Source organism: Amblyomma maculatum, chromosome 9 (genome assembly GCF_055883805.1).
Source record: "Amblyomma maculatum isolate TAMU_Amacu chromosome 9, ASM5588380v1, whole genome shotgun sequence".
NCBI classification, from domain to species: domain Eukaryota; kingdom Metazoa; phylum Arthropoda; class Arachnida; order Ixodida; family Ixodidae; genus Amblyomma; species Amblyomma maculatum.
The window spans coordinates 33,776,504-33,801,025 of NC_139352.1; the positions used below are offsets into that span (position 1 = coordinate 33,776,504).

The 24,522-nt window shown below is 44.6% G+C and overlaps 1 protein-coding gene across 1 annotated transcript in view; it reads right to left on the reverse strand.

The window, feature by feature from the left end:
* Positions 1-252: 252 nt before the first annotated feature.
* LOC146178801 (putative sodium-dependent multivitamin transporter) overlaps positions 253-24,522 on the reverse strand; it is a 39,542-nt gene continuing 15,272 nt past the window's right edge. Inside the window, exons 6-15 of the mRNA XM_084580038.1 lie at positions 22,133-22,273; positions 20,130-20,259; positions 18,094-18,182; positions 17,894-18,003; positions 15,169-15,236; positions 13,620-13,706; positions 7,578-7,795; positions 5,177-5,283; positions 4,068-4,153; positions 253-342 (exon numbers count right to left, since the gene is read on the reverse strand). Of these exons, the coding sequence (XP_084436164.1) occupies positions 253-342; positions 4,068-4,153; positions 5,177-5,283; positions 7,578-7,795; positions 13,620-13,706; positions 15,169-15,236; positions 17,894-18,003; positions 18,094-18,182; positions 20,130-20,259; positions 22,133-22,273 (1,126 nt within the window). The remainder of the gene's footprint in view (positions 343-4,067; positions 4,154-5,176; positions 5,284-7,577; positions 7,796-13,619; positions 13,707-15,168; positions 15,237-17,893; positions 18,004-18,093; positions 18,183-20,129; positions 20,260-22,132; positions 22,274-24,522) is intronic.

Below are 24,522 nucleotides of genomic sequence, written 5' to 3' on the forward strand. Positions count from 1 at the left end.
GTGGTAGACATGCAAACTAGAAACGTCTGCGGCGCTCGTGTCCGCCATCACAATGTTGCAAAGAAGCGCGTTCAACTTAAATGACACAGAAAGATATAAAATCTTGGCTCATGAGGTCGCGCCGTCCATGGACCGTCGTGTTAAAAATAAGAATATTTTGACCTACTGTAAGATGCACCTCTAGCAGCAGTTTACTTGTAATAACGTTCATCGGTACAATGCTGGAAGAATGACCAATCGCCAGTTAATTCATCAAGTTAATTCTTTAAGTTTAAGGATTGAAGATGCTTCTTCCTCGGAGTAGATGTCATTGAAGCTATGCTTGGCAGCATCCAGGGCTTCCTGCACAAAGAATTCAATATATAATTTCAGAATATACATTCGCAAAGAGTCCAAGCTTAGAGCGGCTTGTAGCACGCTTCACCTGTTAGTCGTTCCAATTTTGTTAGTCCTCGACAAAGGCGAGATTACTAGACTCGACCTCTTTTTTATAGCGAATTAAAAAACTAATTGCGTTTTCCCTGTTTAAAATTCTAATGAGAAACCTATGAGGGCATGAAGGAGACATAGGGAATATTTTCGCGTTGTTTAAGCTTCAGCATTCCTACGCATTCAGCAGCATCCCACACTGAAGCAGAGGCAAACGTACAGAATGCTGTTGCGTCTGATGCAGCAACTCTACGCACGGCGTTAAACTATACTGCAGCTATGGTGAACAAGCGGGCTAACGCCACTAAGATCTGTGTGTGCCCGTATTAAACATAAAACACTTTTATCTCAGCAGCGGTAGCATAGAGGTAGAACATCCGCCCCGCATGCAAGAGGACCGTGGTTCGAATCCCATTGCCACGCAATCGTCCACCAGACTAAAAACAAACATCAGCGTGTCGATGGAATTGCATAAACAGGTTTGGGACGCGACCTGATGCCGGTGAACTACTCCGTCAACGCACTCCGTCAACAGACTGGAGTTAGCCACCATGGTGCAGTAATTGGCCGCAACCTCCCATGATTAGTCCTATAAAATCCCGGCCCTCAGTAACCAGCGGCAACGGAGCAACGGACCACGGCGGCGGTCAGACCTGTGACGCAGCGGGGGGTGCTAAGAATTTCTGGCTCCGCTGGACAGGCTGCCATTGGAAACTGACCCTGGCAACGTTCAATAATTTAACCCTAGCTAGTGAGGCTGGTTTAGCAGAGCTGTTAGAGGAACTAGAGGGTATGAATTAAGATGTCATAAGGCTTAGTCAGGTTAGGAGGCTGAATGAGGGTTATACTGTACTGAAGTACGTGCATGTACTGTGTTATCGAGGTTTACCGGAGAGGCGAGAACTATGCGAGCAGGTTTCCTTGTCACTAGGGGGATAACTGGTAACATAACTGAATTTTATAGCATTAATATGATTGTGACAGGCATGGTAATTAAGCTTAACAAGCGATATAAACAGAAGATTGTACCGGCCTAAACACCTACATGTAATCATGATGACCAGGCAGTTAAAAGCTTCTACGATAACGTAGAACCGGCAGTGCAGAAAGGGAAGACGCAGTATACTGTAATAATGGGCGAGCTCAATGCCGAGGTAGGAAAAAGCAGACAGGAGACCAGGCAGTCGGTGAGTATGGCATTAGTTCTAGGAATAGCAGAGGGGAGTTACTAGTTGAGTTTGCAAAGCGCAATAACATAGGAAGCATGAACACCTTCTTCAGGAAAAGAAAGTGGAAGTGGACGTGGAAAACATCCAACGGGGAGACTAAAAATGAAATTGACCTTATACTGCAGTCTAACCCCGCCATTGCGCAGGATGTGGAGGTAATCGGAAAAGTGGGATGCAGTGTGGACAGAATGGTGAGATCTCGAATTAGTCGAAATCCGAATTATGAACGGAAAATGTTGGCATGAAAGAAGGCCATCAACAAAATAGCGGTGAGGGGGAGTGCAGATGAGTTCAGGATCTCACACAAGAATGGATATTGTAACGCTCGACAAAGACGACGCTACTGCTGTGACTCGCACGCGTGCTGGTTTCGCTGCTGTTGTGCTGCACTGTGTCATTGCCTTGTTGACCCGAGGTCTCTGCTGCCGTCGTGTCCCTGCGCGTCAAGAGGTGAGAATATTCAGTTGTAAACGAGAGTGGCGACATTAGACTAGAAGCAATGAACAATAATCTCAGAGATATCACCCCTGAATGCACTGTAGAAGTACGCGGTAGGATAGCTTGAGAGGATACCCGTAAGCTGTCTAAGGAAACGAGAGATTTGATTAAGAAACGCCAAAGTATGAAAGCTTCTGAAAAGAATGGTTGATGATCTAGGCAAGAAAAGCAGAAAGGTAGGCTTGAAAATCAATATACAGAAGACTAAGGTAACGTTCAGCAGCCTTGGGAAGGAAAAGCAGTTTACGTTAGGTAGCGAAGCACTGGAAATATTGGGCGAATATGTCTACTTACGACAGCTAGTAACCGCAGATCCGGACCATGAAAAGTAAATAACAAGGAGAATAAGATTTGGATGGAGCGCATTTGGCAAGTACTCGCATATTATGACTGGCAGCTTACCAGTATCGCTTAAGAGGAAAGTATACAACAGTTCCCTCTTACCTGTCCTTAACTATGGGGCTGAAACATGGAGGCGAACGAAAAGGGTTCTACTTATGTTGAGGACAATGCAGAGGAATATGGAACGAAAAATGCTCAAGGGTAACGTTAAGAGATAGAAAGCGTACATAGTGGGCCAGAGAAATAACTCAAGTTACTGGCATTCTAGTGGAAATTAAGAAGAAGAAATGGACATGGGCAGGACATGTAGTGCGAAGAGAGGATAACCGATGGTCGCTGAGGGTAACAAATTGGATTCCAAGGGAAGGAAAGCGTAGCAGGGGGCGGCAGAAAGTTAGGTGGGCGGATGAGATTAAGAAGTTCGCAGGGGGGAAGTGGATGCAGCTAGCACAGAACCGGGTTAAGTGGAGAAATATGGGAGAGGCCTTCGCCCTGCAGTGGGTATAATCAGGCTGATGATGATGATGATGATGATGGCGCGCTATTTGAAAGTACCGAAGACTATAATGAGTAAACAAGAAGGAAATTAAGCAATTAAAAGCAACTAGAAGCAACCAACAGCTGCTTCCGTGCTTTTGCATTGCTTCAATAAGGATTCTGCGGTGCTCTTTTATATATTTTTTCATAAATTTTTTCTGGCTCCCTTTCAGTGTTGAAAAAATGTGCATACAAGAAAAATTTTGATCGAAAAATTTAATCTATTTTTTCTTATTCCCCACCTCCTTTGGAAAGCACTTATTACCATAAGAAGGGAAAATGTTTGGGCGTGTTGGTTCATCGTCAATACAAAGCTATTGTCCTGTTCCCTCCTCGTAAGCGCTATTGTCCTGTTTCCACCTCGTCCTTTGTGATTTTGAGCGCTTCGCTGTATTGATTATTACCATAAAGTGGTTACTATAAGTTTTGCTGATCTTGGTCAAACTATAGTTAGGCGCAATATAAAAATACTCCGAAGAGCGCGAAGCAGCGGGAAACTGTACTATGATGCATTCAAAATTATGTTATCGCCGCCACCGAGTTGTACAGTTCTTTCTGGGCGCACGCCAACCAATTGAAGAGTTCATTTCATTTCTCGCCGGTATGCATGTTGACTGTCTTCGGCATTGTCACCAACAAATAAAAATATATGTGATATAGATAACTTCGGTGCACCGGTGGTTTTATTCCTTGTTTCGATGAAGTGGTAAACACCCTGTGTATGCCGTTACTTCCTCCATTCCACCATAACACATTAATTGAATTAGCAGCGTTGTAAATTAAAATTTGCCGGCACTTACTGCATTCCACAAATCAATTCATTATACTTTTTAGCGGCCTATACTCTACCAAATCATTGAAAATTGAGGACGTGGGATGAATATTTTTGTTTCGTTTACTTCATAACAATAAAAAAAGAACCCCTATGTTCCTGTATTTATGATGCTCAAATCTACGTACCAATCAATCTATCATGGCTATCGGCAGTGTTGAACTTTCCTATTGTTGCGTGGAAGTAGAACGTAAACTTACCTTGTTTGGAATGAGGCCAAGCCATATCCACAGGCGCACAAAAACGGGACTGAAAAGGTCTAGATGTCCAATTTCTTGCTTGGTTCCTGGAAGATGGTAGGACAAAAAGATTAGCGAGATCATTTCTATAGCTAAATGACTGGTTATGGGGAAACTATTCTCACCGCCTTTATCACCACAATAATCATCATCAGCCCTACTGCACCACTGAAGGTCAAAGTCTTCTTCCATATCCTTCCAGTTAACCTAGCAATGTGCCAGCTGCGGTCACCTTACTAGACAGGCTGTGCAATGACCTCCCGCCACCTAACTTTCTGCCACACCCTGCTATGTTTACGTTTTATTGAAAATCAGTCAGTTACTTCCAGCGAACATCGATTACCTTGGCTTCGCATTACATGTCCTGCCCATGCCCATATCTTCTTGATTTCGACTATACAGCTAACTCTCTTTTGTTCTCCCGTCGACTCTGGACGCTTTCAGTTCCTTAACCTTGCAGCTGTAATTTTCGTTCCCGTCCCTCTGCGTTCTCCTCAATTCAAGTTGAGCCCTTTTCGTTAGCCTGCACGTCTCTCCCCCGTAAGTGAGCATCGGTGGGACACAGTTGTTATATTCCTTATTTTGAAATCGTATACAAAATAGCTGTGAGTGGTTTTATGCCGAGTGCATAGCTTATCCTCATATGAACCAAAGGACCCTTCTTAGGGTGTCTAACTTTAATTTAAAAAATCACAGCAAACAAAGCACGTTATGCATGATGATACCAAATATCCTTCTGAAACAAAAATTATATATAGATGCGATATTTTTGTGCATATAGTTGTACGGTCCGGCGCCAAAGGATAATCAAAGAAAGTAATTATTTTTGATGACAAATACTACTTCATGCATGCAAACGCTTCTGTAGAAACGCGAAGATTTTTTTTCTTGTATATTAATGGTTATTAATGGATGATGTTGCGCACTTGTAGTAAAGGATTTCTTTGCGTGTCGCCTTTCTTACTCTACTGTACCTATGCTTTATGCGTGTCGGCAGGAAGAACATAAAAGAAAATATATGCGTATACAGGCGGAAAAGGGCAAAGAACAAGATGTGACATCTGGCTTACCGCAAAAAAGACTAAACACGACGCTGAGTGACACGGTGGCTGTCATGGTGATGAGTGAACACCAGTACGAGGACAGCCGGTACAGCGGGAACACGTCACTTTCGTCCCTGCACAGGGGAGAACGCAACTGTATGAAAGGACAGGTTGTTCACTGACTACGGGTAGGAACCTTTTCTCCTCTGGTTGCATCTATTGCATCTATTTTTCCTGTCAGCAAACGTGATCTTCAGCCTGCACTGTTTCAGCGTTTGTTGTCGGTGCTTTAAATAGGCAATGCTTTGGCAAAGATGACGCGCGACTCTCCGAATAACGTATGCTTATTTAATTGAGAATTTGGCATTAAGAAGCTTCTCTGGAGCAGCGAGTAGGGCAGACGCGAAATATTTTATGTTAGTTTGGGTGAGAAACACCGAAAGCTTGGACACGGATTCTATCGAAGCCTCGGTGTGTGAGGCAATGGACGAAGAGAGCCTCGATAGGGACATTTAGAATGTCGAAGAGGTACTGTTCATCTAATGAGATAACACCTTCTCCATAACTCTTTGAATCAAATCGACTGCTGTACAGACTAGCGTAAGTAGTGCTGAAGAAACCTGGATAATCTAAAGTCGGGTTTATTCGCCGCAGTAAATTTTTGTATTATGACAGTTCTAGTTTATGTTTATTTTCAAAGCACACAGTGTTGTCTTTAAAGTCTCAACTGTAATAACCAGTTCAAGCTTTCGTTCTTTAGCACAGAAGAGGAGCAATTCTAGTTCTGTGGAGACGAAAGACTGCAGAAGTGATTCACTCTACCCTCGTAACTTCTGAACCAGTTAAGATATCCCTTGCCAGTCATAATGAATGTATCATCATTTGTGTAATCTACCCGCATCTAACTACCAATATAGAGCAGTTGGAGTCAGCTTTAAACGTGTACTTTCTATGCTCTGTCCATTCCTTGTCGGATGCTATATAATTAATGTACCAACTTCTGGTAATCCTCTCATTCACAAATCGTTAAACAGCAGGTAAGCTGTGCAGTAGAATTCAAGATTACCTAAGATAAAAGTAGCCCGGGGATAAATTTTGAGAGCTGCATAAACCACATCATTATAGAAGCACTAAAACTGTTTCTGGCGTAATCGGACAATAAGTAGCAGATCATTATTTTGTCTGCGCAGCTTTCTTGAAGGAGAAAATTGCTCCAAGCGTAAATACGCTCTCGCTCGGTTTGTCTGCATTACTGCGCTTGAGCGGCAGTCCCAGCAGCGGCGGTGGACAGCGCACGTGCGCCTGCGGCGGAAACTCCATGGCGAGTGACGTGGCCACTGGCTAGTCGCATGATTGAGCTACCACAGCTCCGGAGCGGCTGAAAGTCGCTGAAGGTCAAATCGACTGAATTGATGAAACTCGCGGAACATGAGTATTAGAGTTTTCGCTTCAAAAAGCTAGCTATTCGCTGCTTCTTGGGACTCCAAAGCATAACAGCTGATAATGGCCAGGGGCTGACTCGCACTAATCAGAACAGCCTAGAAATCGCACTGATTCCGGTTCTTGCCTGTGCAAACTTTCTCCTGTACTTCGACTTCGGCGCAGGAGAGCTCGGTAGTCGCCACGTGGGCGATATTTTAAACAAGTTTGCTGACTGTGTCTGCGTGGCCTGGGAGTAGCGTGACCGAATAGATATCGAAGAGCCCACGACGATTACATTTCAAATAAGCTGCCTGAATTGGCCCTCCCGCCAGTGTACCTTGCTGTGTGATCCCGGGATGTCATTTAATATGCTAAACAATCAGTGCATGGCTGTGACACCTGCCAACATCTTACAGAGGCAAGCTTCTGATTTTAAGCTCACAACATCCACTTCAGCTTTTCTGGAGAACAGCGCTAGTAAATCGGTCACTTAAAACGAGATCAAAGTGTCCAAACAGCATGTAGGATCAAAGTTATTAAGGCTGTATACTGTGCTTTAGCACTGCTTCTCGGACCGTGCCAAGGGTTCAGTACATAGGGTCAGTGGCCCTGTAACACTACGTACTATTTCTCCCCCTCTCCTGTCTCCGACTGGCGTCGACGGTGTTTCCTTAGCCTTACGTCACCTGCCACCATTTTTCTCTGCTACTTAGTTCGCATTTTGTTTCCACGCATCTGAACATATATTCTAGGTTCCTTCTCTCATTTTTTATAGTTCTCAACCAAAGCTTCACAGGTCGCCGCTAAAGCGGGACACTTTAAATAGTAGGCGTTCTAGTGGTAACACGTTTCAAACCTTTGTACAGCCTTTCGTGTGTCTACAACCACCATGGTTAAAGTTCAAAGCGGCTGCTATAAAAGTGCTGTGGAATGCGCACTTCCACTTACAATATCAGCGCTTGTGTTTCACAGTGTGTTTCGCTCCAAATATCACTGATGTACTCACGCCCATTCATACACGCCAGGCATAATACATGTCTCATTGCTCGCACAGCCCGAGTCAGAAGTTCGAGCATCGTTAGGAATTTGGAAGTCTTCTGTTGCATTGTGAGGGCACCGAAGGAGCGTGGTGTTCATCCTGAGTGGCTCCACTCCCGACAGAGTTCGGCCCACGGTTTGCCAGAGGACAAACACGAACACGAGTGAGGTAGCCACTGCGGTGCCCTGCGATGGAGTCAAAAAAGGTAATTTATTTACTGCTAGGCGATTATCAGAGATCGAAATAACAATGTAAAGAAATGAAGTGGTTACTACAACATGTAATGAAGACGCTGAACGATTTTGCGCACTTTGCATCCATGGAAGCTTGCGTGAGTGTATGAATGCCTACTAACAGTTGCGTGCTACGGTAAGGCATCAAGATCCGCGCTGCTTCGGTTCAATGGATAAGGCTAAGGACGCGGGTCGGACCTCGGCCATGGCGGCCGCTTTTCAAAGGAGGTGCAAATCAAGGTGTCCGTGTGCTGTGCGATGTTATTTCGCCTTAAGCGTTCTCAGATGGCATAAATTTTCGGAGCTCTTCACTACAGCGTCCATCAGAGCCTGGGTAGCATTGGGACGTTACCTCACTGTTCATACGTAAACGTGTTCGATTTCAATGGCAGATCCAGATCAAATTTTTCTGCTCTGTTTTGGGCCATTGTATTCCAACGGCAGAATGCGAGCGAGAGTTGTCCCAGTTGCAGATTGGGATCCAGTGTCGATCTCAGATCGCTCTGCGGAGCAGCGATATTTGCACCGCCGAATCGGGTGATTTCTCTGGAAACCTGTATGGCATTTCTCTTATTTCTGCTTCTGCTCCATGCCACGATCAGCGCACCTTCGCGTGGTGTCGTCGCTATGCGATGATCCGAGCAGCTGTAGATGATATTAACACTTCGTCTTCTGCTCGCGGACCTCCAAGGAGTGAACTTTCACTGCAAAATTCTCGCGGTGAAGTATCATGCGGGACGGGCTACATCGAAATCGTCGGAAAATTCTCCGACAGTCGGACAGTGGAAGGAGCGGACGCCGCCAGCACGAACCACCATGAGGCGAGTAGCAGTGGGCAGCCATCACAGCGACACTCTATAGACGTTTGCATAATTCGCTGTGGTTGACGGTCGCCGAAAGGCGGATCAGCATACGACGGATTGACACATCATCATCATCGTTGTCAGCCTGACTATACCCACTGCAGGGCGAAGGCCATTCCCATATTCTTCCAATTGACCCGGTTCTGTGCTAGCTGCATCCACTTGACCACTGCGAACTTCTTAACCTCATCTGCAGACCTACCTTTTTGCGCACACACGCGTCGACAAAACAGCGCAAAAAGAAAAGAGTATTGAGCACATAAACATAGTACCTTGGCAGTTGAGTAGCTGCCGTGAAAAGCACGGCCTGACTGTCAGCCACGAAGCTTATTGGCTGTGTCACGTGAATGTGCTTATTTTTCATGTTAGCCTTACAAAACATGTCATATGAGCGATACGCAAGATTCTGAACATTGGTGATGCCCACTGGATGGATGGATGGATGGATGGATGGATGGATGGATGGATGGATGGATGGATGGATGGATGGATGGATGGATGGATGGACGGACGGACGGACGGACGGACGGACGGACGGACGGACGGACGGACGGACGGACGGACGGACGGATGGATGGATGGATGGATGGATGGATGGATGGATGGATGGATGGATGGATGGATGGATGGATGGATGGATGGATGGATGGATGGATGGATGGATGGATGGATGGATGGATGGATGGATGGATGGATGGATGGATGGATGGATGGATGGATGGATGGATGGGCGGGTGGGTGGATGGGTGGGCGGGCGGGTGGGCGGGTGGGTGGATGGATGGATGGATGGATGGATGGATGGATGGATGGATGGATGGATGGATGGATGGATGGATGGATGGATGGATGGATGGATGGATGGATGGATGGATGGATGGATGGATGGATGGATGGATGGAATATAGGAACATCCCCTTTGAAACGGGGTGGTAGCAGTAGCTATCATGCTCATTTTTCTCCATATATCTTAATTATTGATTTAGAATGGTTAACTAAACCATCATTCTATTTATTAAATTTTGTTCCTACATTACTAACATTACTAACCACTACGGCGGGAGCGACTGACGTGTGCACAGTTTTTGCAACCATTCTTTATGTAATAAAACGAGCGAGGAATCATCGTAGGGATGAGAAACTTGTATTCACCTCACATGAGGTACCGCCGCGCTGCGGTCGGCATCGGCAGCTTTTTCAAACGACGCCTCTACAGCTGCAAGAACATGTGCGAGCTTCCATCCAAGATTTTGTAATGGTTTATTGGAAAGGCAAATATCCATGCTATTAGATTTCCTTGTTTAGACAACATTTGCAAGAATGTGCTCGTAATACAGCGAAGGCGACCGAAGGTGGCGGCGTTCATTGCAGAGGGCGTGGCTACGAGAACCAGTTCAGCACATTGATTTGGTTACGTCCGGGGAGTGTGCTCCCGCGGCAGCGAACGCATTCCAGAGCAGATTTGGATTAAGGGATCTTCGCTGGAGCGACGCGTTCTATTTGTTAGCCGGTCTAGAGCTCGTCCTCTGCCATTCGAATTCGATGGATATATCAATGTACGTACTTAATCGTGACTGACCAGCATGAAAGAAATTACAAGGCTGCACGTAAGTCTGCTCATGTGCAGAAATGCGAAAGCATTGAGACTTCGTTATGAGTTCTTTGTTTCTATGCTCAGTACCGTCGCTTGTTGCCGCTTCTAATGGGAGTTCGGACGAAAGCAAACTTTGATGACGAAGGAGTCAATTTTTACGGTAGGCCCACTCAATTTTGCAAGTTTTCATACTGAATTAGGTTATACACTATTTATGGCCAAATTCTATCTGGCCATACTGGATTTAGTTTACATATCAATTTTCTGAAATTTGGATGAGAGGGAATTTTGAGTGTTTACCGACCCAAAATTTGGGGGTGGCCTATCCCAATTTTGAGATCACCACTCAACTGGCCATACGTGAAAGGTTAGGCATCAAGTTTGGTCCAATTCTGACGAGGTAAATTTCTGGGGTTCCAGGAGGCCACATTTTGGTGGATACCTACTCATGTTTGGTGGTCATCATCGAGTTGTTCATACTGTAATTAAATTACATACCAAATTTGGTGGTATCGCACGCAACGAGTGATTGGCAGTTCGTGCAGACACTTTTGCCGAACAATGTATTAGTACCAACGGAGAGAGACAGTATGACGCCACCATCCACAAAAGCATGCTTTTCCTGATCAAAAGAAAAGATAAATGTTTGGTTAAATTGCCAGTTATTCCCTCATTACTGCCATCAAGTGGTAAGATCTATCAGGTTAAATTGCCAGTTATTCCCTCAATACTGCCATCAAGTGGTAAGATCTCTCAGAACATGCCAATAGTTTTTCACTCGTCTCCGGCAGTAAACTACCCGTTTAATGCATTGTCTTCAGCAGTCCACAGCGAAAAGAAGGATAAATCGCCCCATAGACCGGGCTTGCAAACCTTGCTGTTAAGCAGGTTGTGTCCAGGACTAAATTATTTCCCCTATAGGAGTTTATTGGTAATACTTTTTGCTCAAAAATAGGTTAGAAGTATACCTATCAGCATCGGAAATGTTTCAATGTCAGCCATGAAAGTACCATGAAGGCAGACTGAAAGATACGAGGAACAAAATAAATAACCTCACCGAACAAGGAAGGGCCACAGCTATGCTAGCCTGCCCGCGCGTGGATGCTGCATTTGTTTATTTATTTATTGATTGATTGATTGATACCTCTTTCTTATGGACCAAGAAAACAGATGCGTGGACCAGTTCCTTTTATGGAACCATTTCGATTTATATCAATAATGGAAAATTGCATCTCATTTCCGAACATCTTTTTTATACCCAAGGCTTGGCTGTTGAGTCTTTGTGTCCTTATGTGTGCAAAACGTTCAAGTAAAGGAGTATTATTCATTGTCACCCTCCGCATTTTTTATTGTCGGATAAGTCGATATTATTACCATTCACTTTGTAGGAGGGGGGGGGTGAAAAATGTCACCTAACAGACCTTGAATCAAATGCCTTTCTTGTGCCGATTTCTAACTATGATCTCTGCCTTCCCCACCCGTCCTCCAGTCTAATCTTGTATCCGCTTTTGAATGCGATAGCAATATTGCGCCAGATTTCGGCTCGTCGCGTCTTCTCGGGAAGGGCCATGTTTGACTTTGAACAGCCGCGAAGAAGACGAAGAAGAAGAAGAAGGAAGAGAAGAAGAAGGAAGAGAAGAAGAAGAAGAAGAAGAAGGAAGAGAAGAAGAAGGAAGAGAAGAAGAAGAAGAAGAAGAAGAAGAAGAAGAAGAAGAAGAAGAAGAAGAAGAAGAAGAAGAAGAAGAAGAAGAAGAAGAAGAAGAAGAAGAAGAAGAAGAAGAAGAAGAAGAAGAAGAAGAAGAAGAAGAAGAAGAAGAAGAAGAAGAAGAAGAAGAAGAAGAAGAAGAAGAAGAAGAAGAAGAAGAAGAAGAAGAAGAAGAAGAAGAAGAAGAAGAAGAAGAAGAAGAAGAAGAAGAAGAAGAAGAAGAAGAAGAAGAAGAAGAAGAAGAAGAAGAAGAAGAAGAAGAACGCTCGGTCACCAGCAGCTAATGCTTTCGCTCCACATTCGCTTCAGCAGCATTGAATCCTTCTCATTTATATGTGCGCTGGTAGCTTACGCTCTCGCGTCATACTCTTAAAGGATGAGCTTGAGTGTCCCCAATAATGTAGCACCGTACACTGATAGGGCGTGATTGGGGAATAATGTAGCAGGCAAAAGAAGCTTCCGACGTTGCTATCGCAATTCAGCTAGGGTTAACCAGAGTAAAACCACAATTAATTTTTGATAACTGAGTAACTTCAGTCCTTTTTGGATCCCCGCGGCGACATCGTGCACTGATAATTACAGAGCCTCACACTGGTTTAAAAATGCTAATTTGTTTTTGTCGGTAGACGGAGGAACTCCAAAGTGTGAAATTCTTGCTCATAAGGCTGCGCCCTCCAGCATCCAGCCCTAACCTCTAAATGTAAAATATTCCTTTCAGAATGACGGAAATCGTTTCTTTGTATTTTTACTTTTGGTTAAGCTATAGAACTCCAGCGTAGGCTAGCAGAGCATTATTTTAAGCAGATACTCGTATATTCTAAAGACTGCAATTCCTATTTAAAAGTTGCATTATTATCTTTTCCTTTCCTTTGGCACTCTATAGAGGCTCTTTTCCTCCATACTGCATCGGTGAAAGAATCTGAAAATGGGAGCCGGCTATTGCTTTTTATTCAACTCCCTGAATATGCAGCTTGCTTTTTGCGCCGTACACGCTCGGAAATCACGAATTCATACCACTTTGAACTGCTCCACTAGCAGTGTTCCGTTCTCCTCTTAAGCAAACCTATTAACACCTTGTGCGGTATTACACGCACAACAGGGCGTTTGCTAACATTCAAGCCCCCTACCACTATGCATTTCCGTGTTCCCCGAGCACCTCCCCATTTGTTATATCTCAAGATTGCGCAATTAGAAATGACAGCAAAGTTATTTTTTGCTTTTTAGATCGAGTGCTCTACTCTTCCCGCTGCAACTTCCAAGGTGATGTGGTGCCGAAAATATGACCTTGAACCGAGAGAGGCCGTAGTCGACGATTCCGGCTGGTGTGTAGCCATGTTTAACAGAACTTATGCTCCGACTTTAGGCTTAAGTGGGATACACCTGCGCACTGATTTCTGATTTTTTCCCTTTGAGCTCGCATGTAGTCTCGCTTGTCAATTATTGGTGGACCTTGTCCGCTTATTTTCGTCCGTTCGTCGTTTTACGCACTTCGCTAATATGCACTGCAACCAACCTCCCTGACTATATGTGCCTATAATTAATCCGTCTACTTAATTACGATACTCGTAATGGGCACAAGTTACGATGGGCACAAGTTAGCAAGCTTCAAAGGCTCACCCGGGTGTTGGCCCACGGAAGACAGATGGCCACGGTGACCATGCCAGCGAATGGCCCGGACGCACCGCTGTACAGGGCCATCAGCACCTGTAAAACGGAAAAAGACGCAAACTAGATGAATTTAGATGCTGTCTGTATGTTATAATGTTATTTTCAGAAAACTAGGAGTTGGTGCAAAAATATAAAGGAGAACGGTACTGCTTTTAACAAATTTGTTTTCTAATTAGAGAAGAATTATTCGTCAGCACAGCGAGCTACCGTTCCAACCTTTCTACCGGTATCGCGTCGTCGAAGCCGGCCGGATATTGCGGGCCACGTGAAAGAGGAAAAAAGGCATAATTATACAATGTAAAGTGAAAGCCTGGTTGTCGAATGCAATGTATTTCAGACATAGTAATCATTGAAATACTGTGAATAAAATAATTTAATTTCTTTTTTTTCCGCAATTTCTAATGTAATAACTGCATTCAAGGTTTAGTAATATAATAATGTAATGAATTTTCTTAAGATGTGGTAGTAATTTCGCAACAAAAGTAAATATTATCACTACAGAAATTACTTTTACAAAAGTGTGCAACTGCTCTTCCTGTAGACTGCTTTATACATATGTCTCGAAAGCAGGAACGACTCGCGGTAAGCTTGAGCCGGCGTAAAGAATAGCCAAAAGGAAACAACTGAGAACTGTGCCTCTGAGAACGCCGGTGTTCCGTGAGGCCGGGTCACTTATTGCGTGCACCATTCCCGAAGCAGCAAGCTGTATTGGCTTAAGGGGCCTTCGAAGGAACAGATGACACGGGTCGCAGTTCCAAACTATAGCCGCGAGCACGCGGTGGCACTGTGTGATGCGTCGGCCATGCCACAGTATAACCTCGTTACAATCTCCGCGACGGCGCGGAAATCCTCATGGTATGAACATTATTTAGTGCATGATGCCGTGGTCGGTCCCTGACACCACCGAAGTAATAAATAACCAGCTACGGAGGCATCAAACGGTGGAGACCGCTCCGGGCCAGAAAAACTTAGATTTCAGCGCTCGTTCCTGCTTTGCACCCAATAAAAGTGACGAATGTTCGACCAAGCTTCTGTTTTCGTCGTTTTATTGCGGTTGTGTTCTTTAAATGGCGTGCACTATAAGAAAAAGGGAGGCAACAGTTTCCTTGGACGGAATTTGGCGAAAGATGGAATATGTACACGTTGTTCAAACCAGAAAGTAATTTTATAGTAATTGCATTGTTCTGTTGAAGTAATTGGAATGAAATCTCTTTATGTGGGGAGCAATAATTATGTGGGTTTTTTAATTAGGCTTTTTTGCGATTTTAAGCAGAGTAATTAGCAATGCAATTTAATACATTTTCAAATGTAATTTTGCCTTGTATGGTAAACTTCTACAAGCAAACGAGTCGTGCATATAGTACGTTGCATTGCCCATCACAGTTGCATCCAGAGAAAATGTCGCTTTGACAGCCATACAAGACGCCATTAGAGCCGTTTCTATAAAGAAAAAAATGTATTGAGAAACATGTATCAGTAGCATGCCTTTTATCCTCACCCTTGCAGCTGATCCAAGGTGAGGCACCAGGACAGCAAAACCTGTCATTAGCGCACCGCTGGTAAGTTCTGCGCATACAGGGAATTGAGACCAGGAAATGAGAAATAGTTTCGAAGTTGCTGCTCCATCACTTTTGTCTTCTAAGTGTAGTCTACCGCCGCAATTATATCAGAATGTTTCAAGCGCACCTTACTCAAGGAGAGCTTCCAAAAAAACGTTCCCTTTATTTAGGAGGTGGCAAAATATAGTTGGCAAATATCAAAAGAATTAGTGGTGAAAAAATACATGCACGAAAGCATCACCTAAAAATGTTCCCTGATTCTTCATTGAATACGTGTGCTTTGACAAGGGACTTATGGAGTCTGCTCCCAGAGCAATAGTTTTGCGTGAAAGCTTTATTTTTATCATTAGGAAATCTGTTATGTTTTCTTTAATGTTCTTTTTCTTCTAGGCCCATGTTTGCTCAAAAATTAGAGGCCAGTGCAGACGCTGCATTGAGAAAATGTCAAAAGCATTAATCTGTCGCGACGTTTATTACTAATGTGTTTATTTTATTTTATAATATTTTATGTTGCGTTCATTATTTATGTTTTATGTTATTCATCTCTTATTTTTTACTTTTTATTTACGACAGTAGTTAATTATTACCATTGTAAATAATTATAGTAATAATTTTTAATTACACAATCACTAATTATCCCTATTTATTTTTGTACACTGCCCATTATTAATTGTTTTACAGGAAAGGAAAGGCACAGTTTTTGAAATTGAAATGGTGACAACAAGCGCGCCTATGGCGAAGCCTCCTGAGCGCCCAGGTTGCAGTAGGGCTCAATTCCCTCGCATCGGGCCTTCCACGCCCTAGCCGACCAAACAAAGGAGTTCTTCAGGCAACAGGTGCTGCGACGGCTTAGAGCCAAGCCTGCTTAGCTCGCTCCACCGTGCAATATGCACATCGTAGGCTCAGAGCCCTTCTTGTCGTCTCGTCTAAGCCTCTGTCCCTTTTACGTTAACTTTTTAAAGCGAAAGTGAGGTCCTTTCTAGGCTGATGGAACAAAATCCCGTGCGCGAGTTTTGCGTGAGATGTGCGCGGGATCTCATATCAGTAAAGCTTCTCAGTAAAGCTTCCAGAGATAACAGCTCCTTCGGCGCGTTATTCGGTTCTCTCAATGGTATGGATGGATGGATGGATGGATGGATGGATGGATGGATGGATGGATGGATGGATGGATGGATGGATGGATGGATGGATGGATGGATGGATGGATGGATGGATGGATGGATGGATGGATGGATGGACGGACGGACGGACGGACGGACGGACGGACGGACGGACGGACGGACGGACGGACGGACGGACGGACGGACGGATGGACGGACGGACGGACGGACGGATGGACGGACGGACGGACGGACGGACGGACGGACGGACGGACGGACGGACGGACGGACGGACGGATGGATGGATGGATGGATGGATGGATGGATGGATGGATGGATGGATGGATGGACGGACGGACGGACGGACGGACGGACGGACGGACGGACGGACGGACGGACGGACGGACGGACGGACGGACGGACGGACGGACGGACGGACGGACGAATGGATGGATGGATGGATGGATGGATGGATGGATGGATGGATGGATGGATGGATGGATGGATGGATGGACGGACGGACGGACGGACGGACGGACGGACGGACGGACGGACGGATGGATGGATGGATGGATGGATGGATGGATGGATGGATGGATGGATGGATGGATGGATGGATGGATGGATGGATGGATGGATGGATGGATGGATGGATGGAATATAGGAGCGTCCTCTTTGAAACGGGGTGCTAGCAGTAGATATCATGCTCATTTTTCTCCCTATATCTTAATTATTGATTTAGATTGGTTAACTAAACCATCATTCTATTTATTAAATTTTTGTTTCCACATTACTAACATTATGTCACTTCTCTGCTTTTAAGCCACCAATCTTCCAGGGCCGTCTGAGCAACGTCACCTGGCGACAGATAGCGGAAATATTGTAAAAATGAATAAGGGTGCCATATAAAGCCTGCCGCATGCCGCAATGTATTGGCACTACTTACCTGAGCACTGAGCGAATAAAACATCTGTTCGAATCTTGTAAATGCAACTTTTTTTTTTTTAAATTGCAATCTTAAATTAAGCTACCAACGTCTCGCCTGGTGTGTGTTCCCCTTTAGGTAGCACTATGTGATGTTTTTATTTCTTAATAGCCGCAACACCAGCCGTGAACAGAGCCACGAAGTTAAGGCATGACAATGGTAAAATTATTGGATTACCTTCACCGTAATCATTTACTCCCTTCAGTGAGTGTAGTTACCTTTAGATAGCGTTCAAACACCTCTTGGTAACCGCCGTTTAACGTGCTGAGAGGCAACCAGTGAAGAGAAAGTTGCGGGACCCTACCGTTGAGGAGACGGAATTATGGTCATTTGGCCTTGTCATGTGGTCTCGAGATTTCGTGCAATCCGCAGACCAGTCTTTACCCCACCATGTCATCACCAAATTACACGTGACACAGGCACGTTCGTGATTTTTCTCAAAGGAAGCCGGTGCCAACGCTTCATTTTCTTCCGAAAGAGGACTTTGAAGAAGTCGCCTTAAAGGTGCGACTTTCGCCATGGAAAAGGGAGATCCTCTGGTACACTACAGCCGCCCGTACCCTGCAACCCGCCGCTCACCCAGGAAGTGCGTCATCCTGCCTGCCTGGATTTCGTTCAGCTTGAAGTTGGGGGCCACGATGTCAACGTAGAAGATGGCAGCATGCGAGTTGATAATGGACGATATTGTGCTGGAAAGCATTAAAGAGCGCGCTTTTGAACTCTTCGTTCCATATATTTCGCTGCTTACAACAGTTTGTGGTCTCGCTTAAATATCCTACCTTACGGAGGCACCCAGTAGTCCAGCAAGGAATAAGCCGCGAAGCCCGGCGACATTTGCGAGGTTTTGAGCAACGTAAAGAGGAACCACCTGCAAGCAAATGAGGAGAGGGTTCCATATGATTCAATCAATCATGCTAATTGGCCTCCACAGTATATTGTGTTTACGCATGACAGGATATCACTGTAATCTTGATGCGCGTCCTGCACGAATTTTTTTCCGCGAGGCTGTCCATTGGTTTATTGAGATTGTGAAGTTTGTCGATGATAATCCGGAGTGGTTGCCAAAGGTAGAACCTTTGATGGATCTAAAGGAATTTTAGAACGACGAAGCCAGCCCCTGACAGGCTTATTATATCAATGTCTTGTGTGTGTTTGTGTTTCTTGCAAAAGCCAGGCAATAAAGAAAAAAAAACACCGCCTGCAAAAGTTGACCAAGAAGGTAAGTAATATAAACGATGTTTTTAAGGATAGCACGTGAGTTTGAAGGACCGTGTGGTAGCCGCAAAACTCACAGCAAGCCATCTAAGATGAAATTAGGGAAAACATGTCTACTTTTGAAAAGCCAAAAAGAACGGTCTTTCATTATTTGCTCGTAATATTTCCCTTGTCCTACAGTCCAGTCACTTGCTCTCAGCGGCCATCAGTTTTCTTGTCTTCGTATTGCACTCCCTGAACGTGCCTATCCATTCATTATTTCGAGTAGACTGTCAGAATTGACCCTTCGCCCTTTGCCATCTCCTTGTTTGTTACCGTTACAAAATCATTTTTCTTACCATAGCTTGTTACAATTCTGTGAGTTGAACCCTTTTCGTTGCCTTCCACGTTTTTCACCTGAGGTTAGTACTGATCAGACACAAATACGCTTCATCCGCATCAGATCAGATACCTTTATCATGAGGCACACTGGTGAACTGACATTATCTGCGAGGTGGTAACCATTACTCTTGTAGTTATTTCACTCTTGTGGCCCAATCTGCTGTACCTAATACCCGCTCTAAACTTGTGCGTATTCTCTTCCAGCTTTCCGAGCTACGCTAACTATCGCAAACTGCTCTTCTTTGTGCATAATTTTAAACGTTAATTTTAAACCCGCCTACGGTCTTTCTAATCTAGGTCGTTTATATATTCTTCATGCAGCGGATCGTTTGCGTTACCTTTACTCAGTACCTGATCATCATCCTAAATTGACGTTATATTGTGAGTTCTGAATAAAATTATGTCTATTTTACCGTCTATATCTTCTGTATGTTACTTTCTTAAGATGGCTTGTATAGTAAAAGTTCCTTACGGGACATGTATCGTTCCCGTTTTCAATTAAAGTACTAAGTTATTTGCTGCTATTTAGCCGTTATGTTTTCATTGTACAAGTGCACCAATAGAACGCCTGTGTAAAAGTTAATTTTGTTTTTATTCGCTGTTCATCCAATGCGATTCTCTCTATACCATTAATTCTCCTTTCTGAAAAAATCGTCCACAAAATCGGCAATACATGGTAAGCAAACATACATATAAAAATGTGCGCGTATTTTTAGTGTCGACTGAATTTATCTGGACAGTAGCGTTGCCTAAAGCGGTCCGCTTTTTAGATTTCGACTGCAGCACCGCTTCTACCACCAGGACATCAGCGTGGTCATCTTGGGAGTGGACTGATGTTTTCACCCCAAGCTCAGTCGACCCACCGGCTTGGAATAGAAACGAAATACGTCTTTAATTTGTACTAGGCACGTGACAAAAATGTGCTTGCCAGTCCTTATTCCAGGTTACATACGAAGTTGCCAGAATGGGCGAGTCCAGCGCCTCCGATTTTTTCCACAGGGGTTAGTAAAGACCGGCAGAGGCCTCAGTTTTAAGTATCCCGCATGTGCTTCGCTGTTCATTTGACAATTTTATACCGCTGAACAACCAGCAGACTGCAAGCATAATATGAATAAGAGATAGGGATAAATACTGAGTGGAAATGCGTGCCTTCCTCCCACGTTTTCATGTGCGTCTTGCAAACGTTTCCTCCGCCTGACATGATGTACATCTGTCGCACCTGATCAAAGCGCCTGATAGTACCAGCCAACATGGGGTCGCAGTCATGGTACCAGTACGTCAGCGCTAGTGCCGTCATTGATATCGTTGAAATGAAGAACATCGCCATGGCTGCTCCCGCCCACACGACCCTGCATAAAAGAATGATCAGATGCTATCTCATCTTTTGGAGGGTGAACTACAGAGGGTGAACTAAAAAGCGCCAATCATCACATACAATAATCAAGTTTCCTATTTTCTGCAATACATATGGGTATGGGCACAATATGATGCCCATATGATCCCATACCACTTGCCTATATAAACTGCACCTAGTCCTATATGCCCCATATGAGATGAATTTGGCACATGACTTTATTTATTTATTTGCAATACTGCCCGTCTCTAGTTGAGACCGTAGTAGGTGGGCATTACACTCATAATATCTAAAATATGCTGGAAATAATTAAAGCAGCTCTATAGAAATACACTGTTAGGCAAATATTACAGCACAAAAACAAAACTGAAAATGTGTCAATCAATTCGCGCTAACAGCTCACAAATAAAGAACACATACAGGTTCGAATATGAAACAATGGGATAATAGGCTGTCGACTGCCTTAAACAAGCGAACGAAAAAAAAAGCGAAATTTTTGACCGAAGAATATCTTCTCAAACCGTAGCCTGTAGTTTAGAACAAAAACTTGAAAGTGAATCGACGTTAGTAACAGATGAGTGCAAGCGATTCCATTCGCTTGTTCCCAGCGGGAAGAAGGAATGTTTAAGTGCGTAACTGGGACCTGAAAATTCGCTTAGCGTGAACGCGTGATGGTTTCTTAAGTCTCAGTTATGTGGTAATGAAACATACTGTGATAAGTCGATGTTAAAATAGTTATGTAGTAGCTGATATAGGAATTTTAATCGCGCGAACTTTTCTCTTGCTGATAGCGTTTCGAGCCCGGATATTACAGCTAGTTCGGTCGGTGAATCTGTTCGCTTGTATTTGTTATGAATGAATCTTAATGATTTACGCTGTATTCTTTCAAGCCTTGAAATGTTAGTTTGGGAATGGGGAAACCAAATGGTGTTAGCATATTCTAGTACTGGTGTAATAAAAGTCTTATAAGCTAAACGTTTAGTTTGTGCAGGGCAAGGCGAAGACATTGTTTAAGAAAAAATAACTTGTGCAATGCTGTAGCAGTGATGTTACTGATGTGTTCGCTCCATCTAAGACCTAAAGTCAGCGTGACACCTAGATATTTGTGCTTGTTTACAAAGGTAAGTGGAGTGTCATTCATTTTATACACAAAATTAGAGGGCTGTTCCTTCCTGGTTACTGCCATTGCTACGGATTTCTTTGTGTTGATTGACATCTGCCAGTTATTACACCATTCAGCCATTTTTTCAGATTACCTGTTAAGGATGACATGATCTTCGTGTCTTCTTATTTCTCTGTATATTATAAAGTCGTCAGCAGAGTTTGATCTTGCAATTATCACTGGCATTAATATCGTTAATAAAGATTATAAATATGAATTTATATGTGAAGAGTAGGAGAAAAGGAGGGCGGAATGCAGGGGAAAATATGTGGTCTATATGAAAATTATATGGGATTTTTCAGTAAGGCTGACGTGAAAATAGAACAATAATTTGGTTCTTTGCTTCTTTGCTATCCATTTTCAAGAAGCACACTGAAACTCCTACGCCGCTTTTAACCATTGGCCCCGCATGGCAGGCTAAAAGAAAGGTAGAAATTACCACATTAGTGTATATTTTGTGTCAGCGCTCAGGAAACAGGTAACACAACAGCACGCCTTTACAGTCATGCACTTAAAGATGCCGATATAAATAATTACAACAATCATCCTTTACACACTGTTTGGATAAAAAGAGCTAATAAGTCACCGAATACGAGGAAAGGTTTAGTTGTATCCTTGACGTTGTAGTGTCAGGAAGAGGCAATTTAAAAAAAAAAACGTATGACGAATAAGGGGTAAGCATAGGAAGAAAGAAACAAATGCTTGCCTTCGTGCACTACGGATGTTTTTCGCTGCCAGAAATCGTTGGGCTACTATCTGGTCCATGCCGTCCCGCACAAGGTGGAATGGTACAGTGGCAATGGCGTGAGACCACACAGTCTCGTCGTTCCCCAAATCGGTGTCAAGTCTGTGGAAAAGGAACCCGAAACAGAAACATCTAATATAATATTACTCCGGTTAGCGTTGAGTGCTTATTGGTCGAATTAGGGCCTGCTGAAATGCTACTTGCTGTAATATTCTAATGCGAGAAATCCGAAGAGGTGGTCTTTAAGAGTATTCGATTGAAATTGAAGTCTCTGCATTGAGCTTAAAATTTGCAAACAATTTTTAAAAAGTGTTCCTTGCGACCGACTTCGGCAACACATCTCCGCGTGCACCGCGTCAAAACCTCCCATGGGACGTCACATGGGCCTGCTGGGCACGCCCGCTCATTGGACGCTCTCACTCCGCGCAGCCAGGATGGGGCATCATCACAACTTGCTTCTTTTTCTGCAAAAGGAATACTACAAAAGGAATGCCATGAAGAGGCGTAGCTACAGTCTCCTCATAAATAATAATCAGCTTACCATCACATTTGAATTCACGTTACCACTATTCGACGGGCGGGAGCGGCCAACTCGGTTCGGGTGACATCAGCCTGCCAGAACCGTTTGCATTCTCGTTACCCTACCACATGCAGGCAGGTCCATACGGCTTGGAAGAAGCGTGACTTTATATGTGGGATAGGATAGGATAGCAAATACGTTAATTTCTCTAGTAATGTCTTGTGCTAGTAGCAGAAGAGGTCCATCTTACGTCTTCTCACAGGGTCGGTGCCCATATTCCAGGGCTCCGCTGAGCTTCGCTGCACGCTGGGCGTGCTGGATCACACCTAGTTGGCAGCCCAGATCGCCGCTGGAGAGCCGGCTCTCCCTCCGTTCCGCACTCGGATCTTTACGAAAGCTATCGTTATTTCTACATTGCCACGTGATGTGGTATAACGAAGGTTTGCTACCACACCATGGGCAGGTGTCCCGACATTGTGACGGGTAAGTTTTGCTGAGGATATGGAGGTTAGGGAATGTTCCTGTCTGCAGTCTTCGCCAGTACACTGCCTCTTGTTGTTTTAGATCCCGATGAGGTGGCGGGTAGCGGATCCGTAACCCCCTTATAGTAGTTCAGAATGTCTGAGTACGTAGGGTCGACTCGCTCGGATAGATCGTCCGATTGGGAGGAAGCTCGGCTCATGTACCCTCGAGTTACCTCGCCGGCGCGTTCATTCCCTGCTATGTCGGGGAATTCCCCGCTATGTTGCGCATGTTGCGCATGGAAAAATAATATCCTGAACCCTCGATTCTAAGATATTGCAACAAAGAAAGCCGATAAATGCAATTGTGGGAGATGATGTAATGTTTGGCACATTGATTTCCAACGCGCAAAAGTAGTCACTCGTCACGGTGAATAACAAGCACCGTGACTAAAGTGCAATTTGGGAATCGGGTTCACACGCGCGCAACTGAAATGAGGATTGAGGTAACCACGCAAACTCTGGTAACGTAAAGGCCATGCCGCCTAGCACACACGGAAAGACATGTCGAGAGGTACAAAAGAATAACGCCCGCTACTCCCAGTATGTCAGAACGAAGCGACGGAAACAACTGGGGCAAAGTTCCAACTCTGGTGCAATGGGGAATCAACAATACAGTAAGCCGATCTACGAAGTCGACGCCATTCGTTCTGCTTTTCAACTTTCGCCCACAGGAAGTGACAGCAGACCCAGTTGACGATCCCATCGCCCTGGAGCTTGACGAGAGCGTACTTAATCAAAGGGAAACGGCAATCGAGAGTATCCGCCGGGACAACAAGCATTAGAGGAGTTTCAACAAGCGACAGAGACAGCGCTGAGAGAACCAGTTGACGACATGATGTTGATCGAGAGGGTGCCAGTTTCAACGAGGGAATCGGGGAAGCTGGGTCTTAAGCACAGGGGACCGTTTCCAACGATGGATGTGCAAGACTTCCCGAGCCACAACGGACCCGGCTTTTCTACGAAGGCGTGTTTGCGGCGGACCCACTGGGAACTACCGGCGGTTCTTCGTCAGACACCGAAAGAGACGATGAGAAGAAGCCTACGAGTATTAAAAAAAAAGAGAGAAATCGCAAAACCTCAACCGCCCTGCAACCGAGGGTGGTTGAAAAGATAAACATGGCCGAATGTTGTCGATGGAGACGCCACGTACTTTCTGCCCAAGGACGATAACTGCCCAGACCCTCTGGGGGGTCCCGCCTCTTAATGGGGCTCTCTCCTCAATCTCTTAATGGTGCTCTGCTCCTCTCTGGCGCCGCTCTCACGTTACTCGGCCGCTCCGGTATTGGACATCTGGTGGGAGAGGGTAT